Raw genomic sequence first — 19,473 nt, 5'->3', positions numbered from 1 at the left:
ATCGTTCATCATCCAGAGTGTCTTCAGCCAGGACCGGAGGTTCCTCCTTGATGAATCACTGCAAACTCGACGTAGTAAGATAGAAGAGCATCTTCATTTGCCAGCGTTTGAAGTCGATACCGGAAAACTTCCCGGGTTTTTCTGCTGGTGCCATAGCATGAGCAGGAGTTGAACGGCTTGACGAGGCAGCAACATTCGTAACAGTAGCATCCGTTCCCGCAACATTTCCATTAGTTTGGTTTTCATTCGTCATTTTTTCTGTAATGTTGGAAACAAAACAGAACTTTGTTAAATCAATGAAGTTTTGATATCTCCAAACTGAATACCAAACCAAACATACAACACGTAACAATGGTGAAGTTTTTATATACTTCAAACCCGTGCGTTTATTATTCCGGTAAAGTTTTGATATACTTTAAACCGGATAGAACAATTATTGGAGTAGAAAGCACGAAGGCTTTAGTCTCCAAACCAGTATACAAAATATAAATAACAGTTTAATATATATTTCAACACAGAAACGTTAGTATTAAAATCCCTTAAGCTTGTGATCCGCTAACTAGTGTTAAAAACACAAAAATCAAAAAAACTGTTAGAAGAATAAAAGAAACTGGAAAGCAGTAAAGAATAAGAAATATTCCGAGTCCACAATTTGCTTGTGCGTCCTTAAGGAATTTTAACCCCCTCACACGTTGCCAAGGTAATGGATTAAATCCTCCCAGGATGAAACGGAATAAACCTTCCTGCAACAGTGGCAATACAAACTGCAGGATACCAACGAACTTAAAGAACGGAGCAAAATCACACTTACGAATTTGAGAGAGAGAGACTGCGAATTAGAATGCAGTATTTTCAGAAAGAAGGAAGTTCTGTAATGTTTTTGGTGTTTTTAAAAACGAAGCCATGCCTCAAAATTTATAGCAATTATTGGAAGATGTGTGATGTTTGTTCTGGAAAAGGTGTCTGTTCAGAAGCTTACGCGTCCTGCCGCGGTTACGCCAGGACCGCGACCAAACTAGCCTTCTGAATCTGTAGCAGTGTTCTGGCGCAGTCCTACCGCAGTTACACCAGGACCGCGGCCAAACTATCCTTCTGAATCTTCAGCAGTGATCTGGCAGTTAAATATATATAAGCACACAAATATAGTTGTCGCATTTAATTAATTATTAAATAATTAATTAAATAAATTTTGTCCAAAAATAATCTTATCGATCATTTGACAAATCCAAAGCCGAAGCCGAAGCCGAAGCCGAGCCGAGCGAGCCACGACGACGGCGCGAGGGTTCATTCTCTTCAACTCCTTTTAAGAGCTTTAATAAGTGATTCTATATATAAGCACACAAATGTAGTTGTCCCTCACCAATGAGGGACAAAGTGCAAGTCAAAAGCTCACTTTATTCAAATTTTCATTTCCCTCCATTTTATTTCCCACCATTTCCAATTCACACTCTTAGACTTTAAAGCCCAATGCTTAAAGTCTTTGAAGCCCAATGCCTTTAAAGTCCAACAATTATTTGGTACTACTTATCCTCTAGCTCCCTCTTTTCTCTCTCTCTTCCTTTCTTGTTTTTCTCCCCCTCCTCCTCCTTCTTCTTCTCACCGTATCCGAGCCGATGGTCTATTGGAAATAGTCTCTCTACCTTCATTCCTTCTTCTTCTCACCGTATCCGAGCCGAGGGTCAATTAGAAACAACCTCTCTACCTTCATTAGGTAAGGGTAAGGTCTATATACAGACTATTCTCTGCTGGAATATACTAGGTCTGGTAGACATTTTTTTTGGAAAACCCCTCATTGGTCCTATATTTCATATTCATTCACTACATATAAACTAGTAGATTAAAGTATATTAATAGTATAAACAATTCCTCCTCTTCCGTGTATATTACTCCTATAGTCCTGCTTTAAAAAATTAATTAACACGTTACTTGATCAAAAAACCAAAAAGAAGAAAAAAAAGGAAAGAAAACAATAACCCGTTAACCCATATGGTTATCAGTTACTACCTCTGTTTTAAAAGGTACAATTGGGACTCGGGCTCGCCCTGGGGCGGATCACTCGTAAAACGCCCCTGGGCTTATGTGTGGGGCTTAGTTCCGTGAGACGTACGCCTCGACTATTGGGACTTACGCCCCGGACACGCCCAGCGTACTAGGCTCGCCTAATAGAACTTTATGCAATTGTATGCAACTAACCTTGTAAATCCTCAAATTTTCTTAATAAATCGTTGACTATTCAAATTTACTTTTTTTTTTCTAATTTTAAATCATTAATTGAGAGTATTTTATGTCATAATTAAAGTGAAAATTATTGCACGTTATCCACTAAGACTGCTATTGTAGTTAATTTTAAATAAATCTTTCATTTAAAAAGTATTTATTTATTAACTTTTGTTATGTCTTTACTATATACTAGTCCATAAATTTTTTATAATTATTTTTCTAAATTTTTTTCCATGTTTATGAGACATAATACTTATTAATTTAATAGCTCAGTATTAGTAACTATTTACAAATAATTACATCATGGTATTGTATGGTGAAGTACGTGTCACTTTATGAACTTGTTGAAACTTAAAAATGAACGATGCTTGAGAATCACATTTAAATTATGAATTATGTTTTTATATAAATTCTCTTTCAAATACAAAGCATATTAAATAAAAGGAGTATTTTAAGAAAAATATCAAATTATAATATCGAAATTCTTTCAAGATTCATTACACTTAAGAGATACATATAAGATTTCGTATCGAATACATTACTTTTGATATTTGAGCTGTAACGACGTTGCAGCTATTTGCATATTATGATATATGTCATACTTTTCGTATTATTCATAGTTGAATTATAATTTATAAATATTTTTAAATATATTGTTTTGTATAATTTTATAATTTTAATATAATTTTTATAATTATTTTTTATTTTATACTATTTTAAAATTCTTAAAATTAATAAAATTTAAAGATCCGTGGGACTTACGCCCTATGTCTCAGCGTTACGCCTCGCCTAAAAAGCTTCACCTATCGCCCCGCCTTTTTAAGACATTGGTTACTACCCATGAAATATCAGCAAACCCCTATTTTTGTAATTCTTCTAGGTTTTCCAGCTTCTCCATTTTTTCTGCGTCTCGCTCACCTGGGTCGGTGCCACTGACCTCCCTTCTACGTCTCTCTCTGGTAAATTAAAATATCTTTCTTTTAGCTCAACTTTCTGTTCGCTAAAACTTTTGCTTACAGTGTTTAACTCTCGGATGTTTTGTTGATAAAAAAAAGAAAATTTTTAAACTTCAAAATGTCAACTTTTTCACTGTTTTTTGTGAGTTTCGCAAATTCAGTCAGTTCTAGACCCCAGATAACGAAGAAGTGACACGGAGTATTTGTATAGATGACCAACTAATTTGGGATTGAGGTCTAGTTGATTGATTGGTTAGTTAAAGATCTCATCTTTTGTAGCGCAAGTTGTTGTTTTTTGGTAATTTGCGTTTCTGTGTTTCCTAGTTTTGTTGAAGGAGGTTTTTTTTTCTTTATTTATTTATTGAAAAGAATACTAGTATTTGTTATTTATATGTTCGGTCCTCAAAATTACATTTGTTCCAACTTTTAAGAAACCTATAGATTTGTTTTTTTCAATGTTAGTCTATGGAAGTTTATAGCTTGTATGTTCAAACTCTACAACAACAGCAAACCCAATATAATCCCACAAGTGGGTATGGGGAGTATAGTGTGTACGCAGACCTTAACCCTACCTTATGAGGATAGAGAGGCTGTTTCGGGGAGACCCTCGGCTCAAGGATGTGTGTTCAAACCCTACCGCTGACAAAAGTATGTGCACCATTGACCCTCGGGGATTTCTCGATTATAAAAAAAAAGTTTATAGCTTGGCTTTTTAGCTTTGCTGAAATATTCTGTTGTTAAGATATCCTTTCCAAGAGTGCTCTGAAGTTGTTAAGTAGCTGAGAAAGAAGTTATTGCCCTTTTTATATAAAACTGCTGTTAATCTTTATGAAGAACAATTTTTTGGCTTATACAGAAAGTGCGAATGGATAAGTAGCTGAGAAAGAAGTTATTACCCTTTTGTATATTTAAAACTGGGCTTACATTGTTACTTAAGCTGAGTTATGACTTTGAGAGCTATAAGACAAAAAACTGTTCTTGTTATAGTGTTCGATGCAACGTTTGCGTTCATGTTAGTGGAATACTTTTGTTTTCAGTGCTCAAATTGATGGCACGGCTTGATGAGAACTGTTTTGGTGCAGGTGAAATCTTTGCATTCTAATGTTATTATATCAAACCAATCACTTGTTTGGAAAGTGAAAACAAGTTTGCTTGGTCTGTGTCATCCCCTTTATCCTTTTTCCTCCCGGTTAAGGATCGTCCGCTTTAACAATGGGAACACCAGAGACCTCTCGTGAACCTTGCCCTGACCGTATACTTGATGATGTTGGCGGAGCATTTGGTATGGGTGCTGTTGGAGGTGCAGCCTTCCACTTCATAAAAGGCACATACAACTCACCAAAAGGTGAGCGCTTGGTTGGTGGTACACAGGCTGTGCGCATGAATGCACCTCGTATTGGTGGTAGTTTTGCTGTGTGGGGTGGACTGTTCTCCACGTTTGATTGTACAATGGTTTATCTCCGTCAGAAAGAAGATCCGTGGAACTCAATCATTGCTGGTGCAGCAACTGGTGGCTTTCTCCAGATGCGGCAGGGATTAGGTGCTGCTTCTAGATCAGCAATGTTTGGTGGAGTTTTACTTGCGTTGATAGAGGGAGCTGGAATTATGTTGAATAAAGTCATGAGTGCTCCCCAGAATTTCCCGCCCATGGATGAGCCACTACCAAATGCCCCTGGTGTGCCTGGGTATCCAACCGGGCAGCTGCCTGGTCAACAAATGGGGCAGCTTCCTGGTCAAGCTTCAGTAAGTATTGACGGCATGATGACTGAGTCTTCAGCACCGTCCTCTTCTTCCTCAAGTTCCTGGTTTGGAGGGCTTTTTGGCGGTGGAAAAAAAGAGGAGACAGCGACAAACAGTGGTAGCAAGACACAGGTTTTAGAGAGCTTTGATGCTCCTAGCCCACCTACCTTTGAATATAAATGAGTTGAAGAGCTGAAATTTTTTGCAGGTTGGTTAATGTAATTTTCTTTATTATTTGGATTCCTTATGTAGTATGAACCAGTATATTGATTTGCCAGTGTGGCCAAGATTTTGCTATGTTTCATGGAAAGGATAGATTCCTGAATAAATCTCTTCCTTCAATAGCAATTATGTGCTCTAGTCTCTATAGAAACTGCGCCGGAGAAAGGAAATAAAATCTTGTTTTATATGCATTGACGTGCTCTTCAGAATGAAGATCACCATATAATTGAAACTTGTTATTGACTGCTTTCTAAGCTGTTGTGTCCTGTTAATTAGATGTGTTCTGATCTTGTGTGTATTTGAATCTTGTAGGTTTTGCAATTCTTGAATTTATTATTGAACATGTATTATATCCCTGAAATGAACTTTGTTTTACGTGTAGAAAACTGTACTAGTCTCTTTGAGATGCCTCATCGTTGGTGCATGCACTATAACTCTGTGCCACATTGGTATATTATGCGGGTGTAATATCGGAAATACGTGTGGCCCTTTAGGCTTTAGTCTCGTAGTAAAAGCGCAATATGTGATGTGTGGATTGGGCACAAGTCATAGGTTCGAACTCTGCCGCGGACAAAAGCCTGGTATTCAAGTGGAGTAGGGTAGATGGGAGGGCACATTATCCACCAAGTTCTAACCGCGAGCCACCGGTTCCCGAGGATTTCCTGGTTATAAAAACTTATAGGAAATACTTATATGTGACACGAGTTTGTTCTAACATACATAACTAATTATACACTTGCTCCTTTTTGGAATATCTTGAAGTAGAAACGGGAGCTATGATTAGTTCCTTTTCTTTTTGTGAGGTAAATAATTCATTTGATGCGGGACAACTTATGCGCAAGCAATATACCAAAGTAGAGGGCCTACACCAAAATGTCCTTCTCTATAAAAAAAGACTGTCAATCTTCTATACACGGACCAATCTACAGATTGCTTAGTCTGCCTGTACATCAACAGAACATTTGCTTACTCTGCCTATACATCAACAGAACATAATCTTTACATTAACAAAACTAACAGAGACCTCATGGGTGCACTCAAAGTTAACTAAAACAAATTATTCCTCGATGTATAGAGTCATGCTATAAACCTACAAAAGCTCTCCAATTTCCGTCCTTTTTAGGACCCATATGAGGGCTAGCGGGGAAACATCCCATGCCGTATATCTTTTTTTCACTTCTAAAGGCTCAACTGTGTAGCACATCTTTTAGTGTGTTCTTTCTACGGACTAGTTTAGTATCACCCAACATAGTCGGGTTGCCACATGACAAATGCAATAGAAGAAAGTTCATATTTTCGCCTGAGTATCTGACATAAAGCACCAACCAACATATGTGAGCCTTATCTTTCTCGTGATTTCAGCTATGAGCTATGGTCGGTTCTTTTATCCTCCTTCCTCCTGGGAGTTCTTATTGTCATTTTTTTTTTCAAGAATATAAGAGGGATGCTGTGTTCAACTTTATGGACTAGGAAATATCAAGGAGGCAACTCCTTAATATTGCTTGAACCAGACTGACAATAGTCAAATGCTGTTAAATGCACTGCCCAAAAAATTCAAAGCGATGTCTTGTAGAATCTCAAAGTCAAATTTGACAGCAGCTTTGAGTTTGAGCAAGCTTTCTGGTCACTTCAGGGTTCCCTTGGGTTTGTTCTGACATTTTTACCGCATTATTGGGATGGACATCAAATACATGTAATAGGTTGTTGGTATGCTAGACGTAGTACTCTTTATCAAAGTTTAGTTCCCTCCTTTTGAAAGCTCTCTCTTTTGGGACTCAGCTCTTTTCTTAATCCTCTCTGTCTCTGGATTATACACAACATAATCCTTAAGTGATGCTCCGAGTGGTAAATCTAAACAGGTCGTCAAGAGAGATCCTACCTTGCATCTAAAAACTTGTGCTAGTTGCTCAATGTTTTGCACTTCCGATTTATCTTTTTGTTTGCCACTTTTAGAGATAAAATGCTGGAGTTCTTATCTACTGAGGTATTTATCTGCTATCTGTTATATGAGACGCTAACCTTAAGTTCTCGCTTTCTTCTTCCTCTCTGTCTCATTTTTTCAACACTGAAACCATGAATTTCTTTCTTTCCTTTTCTAGTGAAATACCGAATTCACAACTCACAACCACCTACTCCAGCAGTGCATGTCTTCCTCTCTCTAACAATGTACTTTACATTCTGCTTCGCTCAGAGGATGAGAGAATATTTTAGTTTTTTTTGTTTCCACCTTGCTTTTGGTAGAGGCTGTAGATCTAGTAGCTGAGGGCTCAATTCTTAGCCAATTTTTTGTTCTTTTCTTGTTTACATAGGTGAAGTTGACAACCTGTTAGATCCTGGATAAGCAGGGTAATCTTGATCTTCCGTCTTCGTTGTTGCTAGACATTTTTTCTTGTTTCTCATTTCTTGTCCTTTTATGAGCATTTATAATAAAAACATTTGCTTGAATCTGTTTTGTAGGGGGAGACTCTTTGGTGGTCAGTACACTTGTCACGCTTCTTGATCCATGCCAATTTTTGGGATTAGTAAATGGCGTATTATGGATCTCAATGACATAGTGGGCTTGTTGGTGCAGGCAACTTAATCTACAGTACTTGACATTAAGATGTATTGCACCATAGATTTAATGGTATTAACCTCTGATTGTTGTATGAGTTGGCCATTTTTGTTCAAACCTGAATGATCCAACAAATGCAAAAATAAAGTTCTTTTGTATATGGAAACACCTTCTTGGGCAACATATAAAGTGCTTTTGTAGAGTCACTTCTGGATGACTTGTTTTTTAAGTTGCTCGACTAGAGTAGATATTACATCTATTGGTACTTTTTTTTAAGTGAATGCCCTTTTCTGAAAAAAAGGAAAGCATGCTTAGATAGTAAAACCTTTTCTCAGAGAGCAAATGCCTCTAGATAGACCTTGGGGCTTTGGTTCAATGGTAAGGACGCAACATCTGATGTGCGACCAGGCGTACGTCATAGTTCCAACCTTGCCACGGAAGTATCAGTAAAAATAGCACGGGCTAGCCAGTTTCCGGATTGATAATTAAAAAATAGCCAGTGTTTGCAAAGTCATTTAAAAATAGTCAGTATTTTGCTGTAACACGAAATGTTCCAGCATAATATATAATTTTTTCTATGGTGTTCAAACTTGAAAGAAGTAAAAGAAATCTTGACAAAAGGGTGTGTAATATACGTTATATACCTCTAAAACCTAATATTTTACCTATATATACAGTGTAGTTTTTAACGAAGGGTGGTCATTTGGCCACCCTTACCATAGTGTAGCTTCGCCCGTGCTTCCCATATTATGCTAGACATGTATATTATACTGGAGCTCCACTATATTATGCTGGAATTCCAGTATATTATACTGGAACCCAGTATAATATACTGTAGTTCAGGTATACTTATGCTGGAACTCCGGTATAATATACTGGACTAGTATATTATACTGGAATTTTGGTATATTATGCTGGAGTATTTTCCGGATTATGAACAGTGTTTTCGTTCAGATTTATCTTTACATGAAAAGTAGTTAAATGTAAATTACTTTTAGAATTATGGCTATTTTTCAATTACCACTTCTAAATCTGATTGAATTTCTCCCGAAGAATCATGGTATTAAAGTTGAGAGGAGGGTAAAGGCCTAAAGGGGTAGAGACATACGTAAAAATTGCACGGGGCGCCCTATTTGGTCGCCCTCATTTAACCTATACCCATTTTTTAAAAAACTTTTAACTTGTACCCACTTTTTAAACAACTTCAGCTCCTTTCTCCTCCTCCTCCTTCGTTTTCTTCTTCTTCTTCTTCTTTTTTTTTTTTTTCCAGTTATTAGTTTAAGATGCTTTTTGAGGCTTGTGGAGTTCAATAACGTCAAGAAGTCCTGATGAAAAAGCTTTGCTATTGTTTAAGTAGGATGCATGGAAATGCATTTTGCCTATATGCGTCCAACAGACAAAATCTAAATCCATAGTCATTTAAGAGATGGGTTTAAAAAATAACTGCAAAAAGGCAATATACATCTACTTAATTGTGCTAGTAATCAATAAGAAAATACAAATTTATGCATCAATATCCTGTGCACCCTTTTGAGAATTGAATATCAAAAGACAGAATCAAGCATTAATTTTTACTGAATGAGACTTTCTGTCCTTCGTTTATGTTCCAATTGTTTTCATTGTTATGTGCAGGAAATTGGCTGACCTTGGTAATCATAGAAGTGCCAAGAAATGCAAAGAGAAATTCGAAAACGTTTACAAGTATCACAGAACTAAAGATGGCCGTACTTGTCGTAATGGTTGAACCAGAGGATACAATAGCTGCAGTGAAAGCATACATTCAAGAGGAAAAAAGGATCTCTTTTAAGAAAACTTCAGCTCTACAAGAAAACTTCAGCTCATGAGCTGAAGTTTTTGTCTTTGTAACTGGGGAACTTCAGCTCTGGAGCTGAAGCTTTTGTCTTTGTAACTGGGAACTTCAGCTCTAGAGCTAAAGTTTTTGTCTTTGTAACTGGGGAATTTCAGCTCTAGAGCTGAAGTTTTTGTCTTTGTAACTGGGGAACTTCAGCTCTAAAGCTGAAGCTTTTGTCTTTGTAACTGGGAACTTCAGCTCTAGAGCTAAAGTTTTTGTCTTTGTAACTGGGGAACTTTAGCTCTACAGCTGAAGTTCTTCAGCTCTAGCGCTGAACTTCAGGTCCGGCTACTAGAATGCTGAAGTTTTGCGTGATTGCCTTTGCTATTTCAGCCCCGTATGCTGAAGCTATGCGAAAAAGCGGGTACGTTTGTAATTTTTTTTGCAAAGCAGGCACAAGTTAAAACGTGACACAAAAAACGGGTATAGATGCAAATGCCCCGAGACATACACTCGAGTTTTCGAGCCTGTGTCACAAAGTTGTGATTCTAAAAGAAGTTATTTCCTTTACTTAGGTTCATCAAAAAGGAAGAAGAGTTGAAAGAAAGAAACCTTCCAATAACATATACGCTATATCCTTAATATTTGATTAAGATTCATTTTTAGCCATGAATGGAGTTACATTATTAGTGAAAAAAGAATTAGTCATTGTGTTTTATTTTTTTAACCGAGTGGTCACACCAATTTTAGCTTTACAGAAATTCCCAAGTTGATGTTCTTGAAATAGAAACTCATATATTATTGGATCTTTTGCAATCCCTCAATTCCATTGTACATGGCTACATGCAATGCACTTTTATTAGACCATGACATCCACGAAAAAAAAAAATGCAACGCATTTTTCCATTTTTTATATTTTTTATTATACTTACATTAATTTGGGTCATCCCCCAGTTCATCCACGAAATTTCATAAAATTGCTTGTCTATTTGTGAAAGAATAATGAGAGCTAAAATACAATGATCTAACGCATTTTAACTTTTGAGTTATATACATTAGTGGTATAAAAATATTTATACAATCATATTACTTATAAAGAATTACATATAAATTTCGTAAAAAGCATTGATTGATTATCTAATAAAAATAATAAGTAATTTACTATAACATATTAAAATATAGTAAATTTTTTAACTCTTCCGTGTATTTACTTGAATTACTTTAATTTGTGGGCATCAAAAGAAGAAAATAATTAACACGTCGCTCGATCAAAAAACCAAAAAGAAGAAAAAACAAAAAAGGAAAGAAAATAAGTAACCCGTTAACCCATATGGTTATCGGTAGGGGTGTACAAACCGAACCGGAAAACCGCACCAAATCGAAAAGTCAAACCAAACCGATTAAAAAACCCGACTAGGTTTGGTTTGATTTGATTTGGTATTAAAAAATCCGAACCAAACCGACATATAAATATATAATTTTTATATATACTTTTAAGACTTTATATAGAATTTTCTTTACAAAAATTCTAGAAATATTTGGGATTCTCTTATGGAATGTAATATTTAATAGAATATGAAGTACTCCATTTTTACTAACCTTAAATAATGGGTTATATGATCACTTTCTTATCAAGTGTTACTGAAATGCGTCAATTTCTTTGTTCTTCCTTGTTCATATATCAAGATTTATTAAATTTTTATATCTTTTTCAAATTTAAAGTGGTATTTTGATAATCTAAAATAAAATAGAACTTATCATTAATTAGGTATCATGTTGATTTTTATGTTTAATTATTAAATTCGTTTAACCTTATAAGTATACATCAACGAAAAATTATTATAAGAGGACTAAAAAAATAACTATCATGTGTTATTAATAAAATGCTACCGTAAAAAATATTTAAATAGATCATATGTTTGTCAAGTTTTTTAATTTTTACTAAACATATATTTACTTATAAAAAATTTAACAAAGTAAGATTGAAATAATATTCACATAACAAAAAAACCCGAGAAACCGAAAAATTCGATAAAACCGAACCAATCCAACCCGATATAGTTGGTTTGGTTTGGTTTTAATAAAAACCGAACCAACCCGGTTCATGTACCTTATGGGTACTACCCATGAAATTCTTGACCCAAGGCGCACCCCTTTTCTAGTTATTCTAGGTTTTTCAGCTTCTTCAATTTTTCTGCGTCTCTCACACCTGGGTCGGTGTCACTGCCTCCCTTCGACGTCTCTCTCAGGTAAAATCTTTTTCTTTTAACTAACCTTCCTGTTCTGTAACACTTTTGCTATCAGTGTTTTAACTCTCAGATGTTTTGTTGGAAAAAAAATACTTTTAAACTTCAAGATCTCAGCTTTTTCATTGTTTATGTGAGTTTCGCAAATATAGTCAGTTCTAGACCCAGGTAACGAAGAAGTGATACTGAGTATCTGTATAGCTGACCCAACTAATTTGGGATTGAGGCGAAGTTGATTGATTGATTAATTAAAGATTTCAGCTTTTGTAGCGCAAGTTGTTGTTTTCTGGTAATTTTGGGTTCGTGTGTTTTCTAGCTTTGTTGAAGGAGGGTTTAGTTATTTATTTATTAAATTTATAGCTTGGGTGTTCAAACCCTATCCCAGACAAAAGCCTGTGCACCATTGGCCCTCGGGGATTTTTTGGTTATAAAAAATGTTTATAGCTTGGCTTGTTTAGCTCGCTGAAATATTTTCTGTTGTTAAGATATCCTTTCCAAGAGTGATCTAAAGTTGTTAAGATATCTGGTCGTCAATAATTGTTTGCACGAAACATATAGTTTAATCTTTATGAAGAATAATGCTTTGGCTTATAAAGAAACTGGCGAGTGGATAAGTAGCTGAGAAAGAAGTTATCAACCTTTTCATATATAAAACGGAATTTACTTTGTTACTTAAGCTGAATTATGAGTTTGAGAGCTATAAGAAAAAAAACTGTTCTTGGTATAAGTGTTCGATGCAAAGTTTGTGTTCGTGTTAATGGAATACTGTTGTTTTCAGTGTTCAGTGTGATTTTCACTTAACAGCCCCTGGAAGGGGTGTTTCTCAAAATGATGGCACAGCTTGATGAGAACTGTTTTTATGCAGGTGAAATCTTTGATTTTTAATGTTAATATATCAAACCAATCACTTACTTGGAAAGTAAAAGCAAGTGTGCGTGGTTGGTGTCTTCCCCCTTTTAACCGTTTTCCTCCCAGTTAGGGATCGACCGCTTTAACAATGGGAACACCAGAGACCTCTCGTGAACCTTGCCCTGACCGTATACTTGATGATGTTGGCGGAGCATTTGGTATGGGTGCTGTTGGAGGTGCGGCCTTCCACTTCATAAAAGGCACATACAACTCACCCAAAGGTGAGCGCTTGGTTGGTGGTACACAGGCTGTGCGCATGAATGCACCTCGTATTGGTGGTAGTTTTGCTGTGTGGGGTGGACTGTTCTCCACGTTTGATTGTACAATGGTTTATCTCCGTCAGAAAGAAGATCCGTGGAACTCAATCATTGCTGGTGCTGCAACTGGTGGCTTTCTCCAGATGCGGCAGGGATTAGGTGCTGCTTCTAGATCAGCAATGTTTGGTGGAGTTTTACTTGCGTTGATAGAGGGAGCTGGAATTATGTTGAATAAAGTCATGAGTGCTCCCCAGAATTTCCCGCCCATGGATGAGCCACTACCAAATGCCCCTGGTGTGCCTGGGTATCCAACCGGGCAGCTGCCTGGTCAACAAATGGGGCAGCTTCCTGGTCAAGCTCCAGCAAGTATTGATGGCATGATGGTTGAATCTTCAGCACCGTCCTCTTCTTCCTCAAGTTCCTGGCTTGGAGGGCTTTTTGGCGGTGGAAAAAAAGAGGAGACAGCGTCAAACAGTGGTAGCAAGACACAGGTTTTAGAGAGCTTTGATGCTCCTAGCCCACCTACTTTTGAATATAAATGAGTTTAAGAGCTGAAATTCTTTGCAGGTTGGTGACTGTTATTTTCTTTATTATTTGGATTCCTTATGTAGTGTGAACCAGTATATTAATTTATCAGTGTAGCCAAGGTTTTGTGACGTTTCATGGAAAGTATAGATTTCTGAATAAATGTCTTCCTTCAAAAGACATTATGTGCTCTGTAGTCTCTATGGAAACTGTGCAGGACAAAGGAAATAAAGTCTCGCTTTATATGCATTGACATGCTCTCTTGGAATGAAGATTACCATAAAATTGGGAACTTGTTATTGACTACTTGTGTCTTATTAATTAGATGTGTTCTGATTTTGGTATATTTGAATCTTGTAGGTTTTGAAATTCTTGAATTCATTAGTGGACTTGTATTATATCTCTGAAATAGACTTTTCTACCTTAGAAAACAGTACTAACTCTTCGAGATGCCTCATTGTTAGCATCCGGACGATAACTTTTTGGCACATCGGTATGTTATGTGCGTGTAATATAGGAAATACTGGTGACCCCTAGGCCTTCGCTCTTGTGGTAAAAGTGCTGCTCGTGATGTGTGTGTTGGGTGCATGTCATTCGAACCTGCCGCAAACAAAAGCCTGGTATTGAGTGGAGAAGGGTAGAGGGGAGGGCCCATTACCACTGAGTTTCAAGCTGTGCGCCATTGGTCTTCCCGATTTTCTGGTTTATAAAAATATATTGGAAATACTTATATGTCACACAAGTTTGTTCTTTCTTAAAAATGGAGAAGAACATAGAATAGATAACTAGTATTGGGAACATGAGCTATGATTAGTTCCTTTTTTCTTTTTGTAAGTTATATAATTTAATTGACGTGGGAGAACTCCCCGATATGCAAGCAGTATACGAGAAGTAGAAAGCTTAGACCAAAAGATGGTTCTCTAAAAAGACAGTCAAATCTTCTATACCAGCATGGACAAATCTACAAGTTTGTCAGTCTGCCTGTTGGCAAATCTACAAATTTCTCAATCTTCCTATACATTAACAGAACATATTCTCTTTACATTAATAAAAAACTAACAGGGACCTCAGTGATGCACCCAAAGTTAACTAAAATGTACAAAGTCATTCTCCAACCCTTCAAAAGCTTTCCAATTTCTCATGCCTCTGCTTACAATCCTCTACAGAGACCTCCCATCTGGTCACTACATGGTTCCCTTCCTCTGTCACCACAACAGCAAGTTTCTTTCTGACCTTCGTGCTGCACTCGTTGGGATGGACGTCAAAGATATGTAATTGGCTGGCATGCTAGATGTTAGTACTCTTTATCAAAGTTTCTCTGGAAGATCTCTCTTTTCCCACCGTGTCCTTATGTTGTTGGGAGAGAGTTTACCTTACATCTAAAAGCTTGTGCTCATCGCTCAATGTTTTGCACATTCATTTTTTCTCTGTGTTTGCCACTTTTAGGGATAAAATATTGGACCTTTTGTTTAGTGAGGCTTCTATCTGTTATCTTTTGTGTAAACGCTAACATTATGTTCTTTCTTTCTTCTTTCTCTATGTCTCATTCTTCCAGCACTGGAACCATTTCTTTCTTCCCCTCTCTAGTGATATACCATGTTCACAACTCACAATAAGAACTCCAGCAATGCATGTCTCTCCTCTAACAAAGATACTTTAGGTTCTCTGCTTCAGTCAGAAGACCAGCGAAGATTTTAGTACTTTCCGTTTCCACCTTGCTTTCAGTAGAAGCTGTAGACCTAGTAGCAGAGGGCTCGTTTCTTGGCACGTCCTCTTCATTTCGTTGTTCTTTTCTTGTTTGTATTTTGTGTTGGTTCTGGTTTTGTGAGCTTCAGTGGTGTGCTATGGTTTGGAATTTTCCCCGTCCATCTCCTATGTTCAAAGAAGAAAAGGAGAAAGAGGGAAACATCCAAAAGAACTTGTTACCAAAAGAATTAATGTAAGACGGATCTGGAAGCATAAGTTCTTTGAGTTCCTATAGATCATTGATAAGCAGGATATATTAATCTTCCGTCTTTGTTGTTGTTTGACATGTTTTCTTGTTTCTTAACTCTTATCCTTTATGAGCAATTTATAATCAACACATTTCGTTGAATCTGTTTTGTAGGGGGAGCATCTTGGTGGTCAGGACACTCATCACACTTCTTGATCCGTGCCGATTTTTGGGATTAGTAAATGGCTTATTGTGGATCTGAATGACATAGTGGGTTTATATTGATGCAGGCAGTTTAATCTACAGTACTTGACATTAAGATATATTGCATCATAGGTTTAATGGTATTAACTTTTGATTATTGTATGAGTTGCCAAGTTTTGTTCAATCCTGAATGATCAAACAAATGGAAAAATAATGTGCCATGTTTGTGGTTGTATATGGAAACACCTTGGGCAGCATATAAAGATCTTTTTTGCAGGGCCACTTTTCTGGATGACATGTACTGAGATTCTTAAATTGCTCAACTAACAAAGTAATGTATTTCTATTTTATTTATTCCAGGAGATAGGGAGGTCATTTGTGGTTTCAATATTGAGGCTATATTCTAACTTAATCAATGGGGGCTAAGTTACATGTGAAACATTGGGTTAGAACTCTTAAACTTCCTTAAATCATAACAAACAATTTATTTCATTCTTGAAACATTACATAGAGAATTGAAGAATCAAATGAATACAAATACACTTGGAAAAATACATGTAATATCTACCGTTCTAATCATGGCAGCAGGCAAATGCACAAGGGCTGTTGCTATATTCATATAATATCGACTGAACCCAAAAAACCGACCAAATTGTAAACTTCGGTTTATTTGGTTTTGGTTTTTCGGCTTATTTGGTTAGTTTGCGGATTATGTTTTCTATTGTTTCGGTATTCGGTTCGGTGCTCAGTTTTCGGTTTTCGTTTAAACCGATAAATCGAAGTTTTCTAATATGTGTCCGAGCCTTTGGGCTCCTCTTTAAGTTGTCTAGCTGACGAGGCCAATGTGTATTGGAATTTTCTGCTCGTACTCTGTCAAATTCTAATATAGTTTAAGATATCGTCCCACAGAGACTGGATAATCTATGCTACAGATTTATAATATTTTAACTACTATTTGAGAGAATCAAATTGATGAAAAATGAGTGAGGTTTAAAACTTGTTAATTACTTAAGCAAAACAAATATTTTTGGAAAATTTATAATTTAAAAAAGAGTTGGGAATCATTGAATTCACTTGATAATATTACTATAATAAAATCTCAATTTTTACACTTATTTCTCTAAAGAATAATTGCTTATTTCTAATATAATTATATTTGGCTCACTAAGAAATAACCAATTAATAACACTTCGTGAGAATTATGTTAATGAATCAATTCAAGACTAGTGACGTTTAAACCGAAATATTTTTCTTGCTTGAATTGTGCTAAAAGAAAGTAAAAACTTCGTGAGAATATTTTTACCAAGGATCAATAATCTTGCCTATAACAATTCCTCCGTGAGAATTAAAACTGAGGCAAGCAAGATTACTGACTTGAAATAATAGTTTACTGAAAAAATTACTTTCACACTACTATTTTATTCATCAGCTATTATATATTAATTTTGCTCCGCGAGAATTATAAAATTAATATATGAATAACTTAGAGATAAAATATGTAGATGTGATGATAGAGTAATTAAAAACCATCATTTCAGCAGAGTATGAAATGTAAATAAAAAGTTTCCAGCCAAGAATATATAAAAACTAAGAAAATATTATAAAATATATCATGCTTCATCAACTATCCCAACAAAAAGAAATTACTCCATTATGGAGTAAGAAAAGCTAAAAAGGATATTTAGAAGACTAGAAATATTTTTACTATAAGAAAAGAAAAGAAAGAAAGACCAAGACTAGTTCTTGTCTTACAAAGATTGAATATGCTTATACAAAGATAGCTTGCTATTTATAGGAAAAAATGAGTAGCTTTTGTCATGTTCCACTTTTGCGAATGTGAAATCCATGTATGTGAAGTGACCTTTGTGTATGTAGATTCCATATATGCAACTATGACATTTGTGCTTCACTCTTGACTTCATGAGTTAGTCTTGCAAATGTAGGTTCCATGTATGCGAATGCGACCTTTGCAAGTAAGATTCCACACATGCATATATGACTCTTTTGCTTCCATTCTTGACTTCATGGGTTAGATTTGCAAATGTAGGTTCCATATATGCAAATGTGACCTTTGTGTATATTGATTCCACATATGCATCTATAGCTCTTTTGCTTCCATTCATGACTTCATGGGTTAGACTTGCAAATGTAGGTTCCATGGATGCGAATGTGACATATAGATTCCACATATACAAATATGTTCCTTTTCATCTCTAATTGTATCTTTCCATAAGCCTATATGTATATTCCACATTTGCGAATATAAAAATGATGTGTGCAACTGTGGCTTTGCTTCATTCTCTTGTCTTTTAGCTTCTTTCCTTATTTTCATAACTTCTTTTTCCTACAAGATTTGTTAGAAAATATGCAAGGATAGGATATTTTTATTCCTAGTTTATTTGAAAAACTTATTTTTTTTACATATGAAATTACATGAATAATTTATATCAATCAAATGCCCCCATACTTGAACTTTTGCTCGTCCTCGAGGAAAAAGAATACTTTTAAAATATATCATCCAAAATCCATGACTATTGTAGGATAGAAAATTTATACAAAATAAATGTCCTCCAATATGGTCAATACAATTAACCTTTTTAAATTCACCAAATTTTTTTACCTTATTTCTGAATTCTGCTTTGATCAACAAGAACTTGCAATCTTCTTCCCTTGAATCTTTCAGAATTGATAGATTTTTGATCACTTATTCAGTTAATACCATACCTGTGACGACCCAAAGGGTCATCACCTGTTTTTCTTTCATTCCGTGCTTTCGAGGCCTTGAAAATCTCATTTTTACTTGCCTCGATTTGCGTGCGCAATCCGGGCGCGTAGCCGGAAAGCTTAAATATGAATTTTGTGTAAAAATTGATGAATTTTGATATTAATATGAATAAAGTTGACTTTGGTCAACATTTTGAGTAAACGGACCCGGACCCATGATTTGACGGTCCCGGAGGGTCCGTAGAAAAATATAAGACTCGGGCATATGCCCGGAGTCGAATTCCGAGGTCGAGAGCCCGAGAAATGAATTTTTCTGTGAAATTGTTTTTTAGAAATTAATATGGAAATTTGAAAAGGAAATTGATTAGAACGTGTTGGTATCGGGCCCGTATTTTGGTTCCGGCGCCCGGTACAGGTCTTATATGTGATTTAAGATATTTCTGTGAAGTTTGGTTGAAATCGGACGTCATTTGACCTGTTTCGGACTATAAGTTCTAAATTTGAAAGTTTATGAAGTTGAAGAAAAACTATTGATTTTGAGGTTTGATTCATTGTTTTTGATGTTATCTTGGCGATTTGATCGCACGGTTAAGTTCGTAGGATGTTGTTGAGTTAGTGTATGTGTTTGGTTAGGAGCCCCGAGGGCTCGGGAGTGTTTCGGAGGTGTTTCGGGATGATTTTTGACTTAGGGAAAGTGCAGGTTTGCTTCAGCTGTTGCAGAACTTATTTTTCTTCTTCGCGTTCGCGATGTAACCCACGCGTTCGCGAAGCTTCAGCTTCATCCCTCTTCGCGTTCGCGTCAGCATCCTCGCGATCGCATAGCGTTAATTGATCCTGGGGGACTTGGCCAAATTTCCTTCTTAGAGTTCGTATGCCATCACTCGCGAACGCGTAGCATCTCAACCCCCTTCATCGCGTTCGCGTATGTGTACACGCGATCGCGTAGACCTAAATCCTGGACCCCCAGCCTTTTCTCTTCGCGTTCGCATCCTTCCCCATCGCGAACGCGATGGTTAGTTAAGTCAACCCTTCGCGAACGCGACTCCCTTTCCGCGAACGCGAAGGGTAATTTTGCCCAGTTATATTTTTAATTTCCAGAACAGTTTAGTCGCGGACCCTTCATAAAAATATCCGAGTTTCTTCTTCTCCAAGGTCCTTAGGCATCCATTGAAGCTTCCTTTCATCAAGACC

General features: G+C 36.4%; 2 protein-coding genes across 4 annotated transcripts; both read left to right on the top strand.

Moving 5' to 3' along the window:
* LOC109226909 (mitochondrial import inner membrane translocase subunit TIM17-2-like) lies at nucleotides 3,064-7,898 on the top strand. 2 transcript variants are annotated; one of them, XM_019391822.1, is made up of 3 exons: nucleotides 3,064-3,179; nucleotides 4,259-5,124; nucleotides 7,596-7,898. In XM_019391822.1, the coding sequence occupies exon 2, from the start codon at nucleotides 4,389-4,391 to the stop codon at nucleotides 5,097-5,099; it is 711 nt and encodes a 236-aa protein (XP_019247367.1). In that variant the 5' UTR covers nucleotides 3,064-3,179; nucleotides 4,259-4,388; the 3' UTR covers nucleotides 5,100-5,124; nucleotides 7,596-7,898. The 2 variants fall into 2 exon arrangements, with proteins under 2 accessions (XP_019247367.1, XP_019247368.1); XM_019391823.1 differs by lacking the exon at nucleotides 3,064-3,179 and adding an exon at nucleotides 3,753-3,824.
* On the top strand, nucleotides 11,632-15,853 carry LOC109226908 (mitochondrial import inner membrane translocase subunit TIM17-2-like). Of its 2 annotated transcripts, none has more exons than XM_019391820.1 (3): nucleotides 11,632-11,733; nucleotides 12,596-13,463; nucleotides 15,529-15,853. In XM_019391820.1, exon 2 carries the CDS (start codon nucleotides 12,728-12,730, stop codon nucleotides 13,436-13,438), a length of 711 nt encoding a protein of 236 aa, XP_019247365.1. In that variant the 5' UTR covers nucleotides 11,632-11,733; nucleotides 12,596-12,727; the 3' UTR covers nucleotides 13,439-13,463; nucleotides 15,529-15,853. The 2 variants fall into 2 exon arrangements, with proteins under 2 accessions (XP_019247365.1, XP_019247366.1); XM_019391821.1 differs by lacking the exon at nucleotides 11,632-11,733 and adding an exon at nucleotides 11,829-11,898.

This window comes from Nicotiana attenuata, chromosome 6, assembly GCF_001879085.1.
Source record: "Nicotiana attenuata strain UT chromosome 6, NIATTr2, whole genome shotgun sequence".
In the NCBI taxonomy this organism is placed as follows: domain Eukaryota; kingdom Viridiplantae; phylum Streptophyta; class Magnoliopsida; order Solanales; family Solanaceae; genus Nicotiana; species Nicotiana attenuata.
The sequence above is the reverse complement of the archived record's forward strand: the minus strand, read 5'-3'. Positions and strand labels throughout refer to the sequence as shown.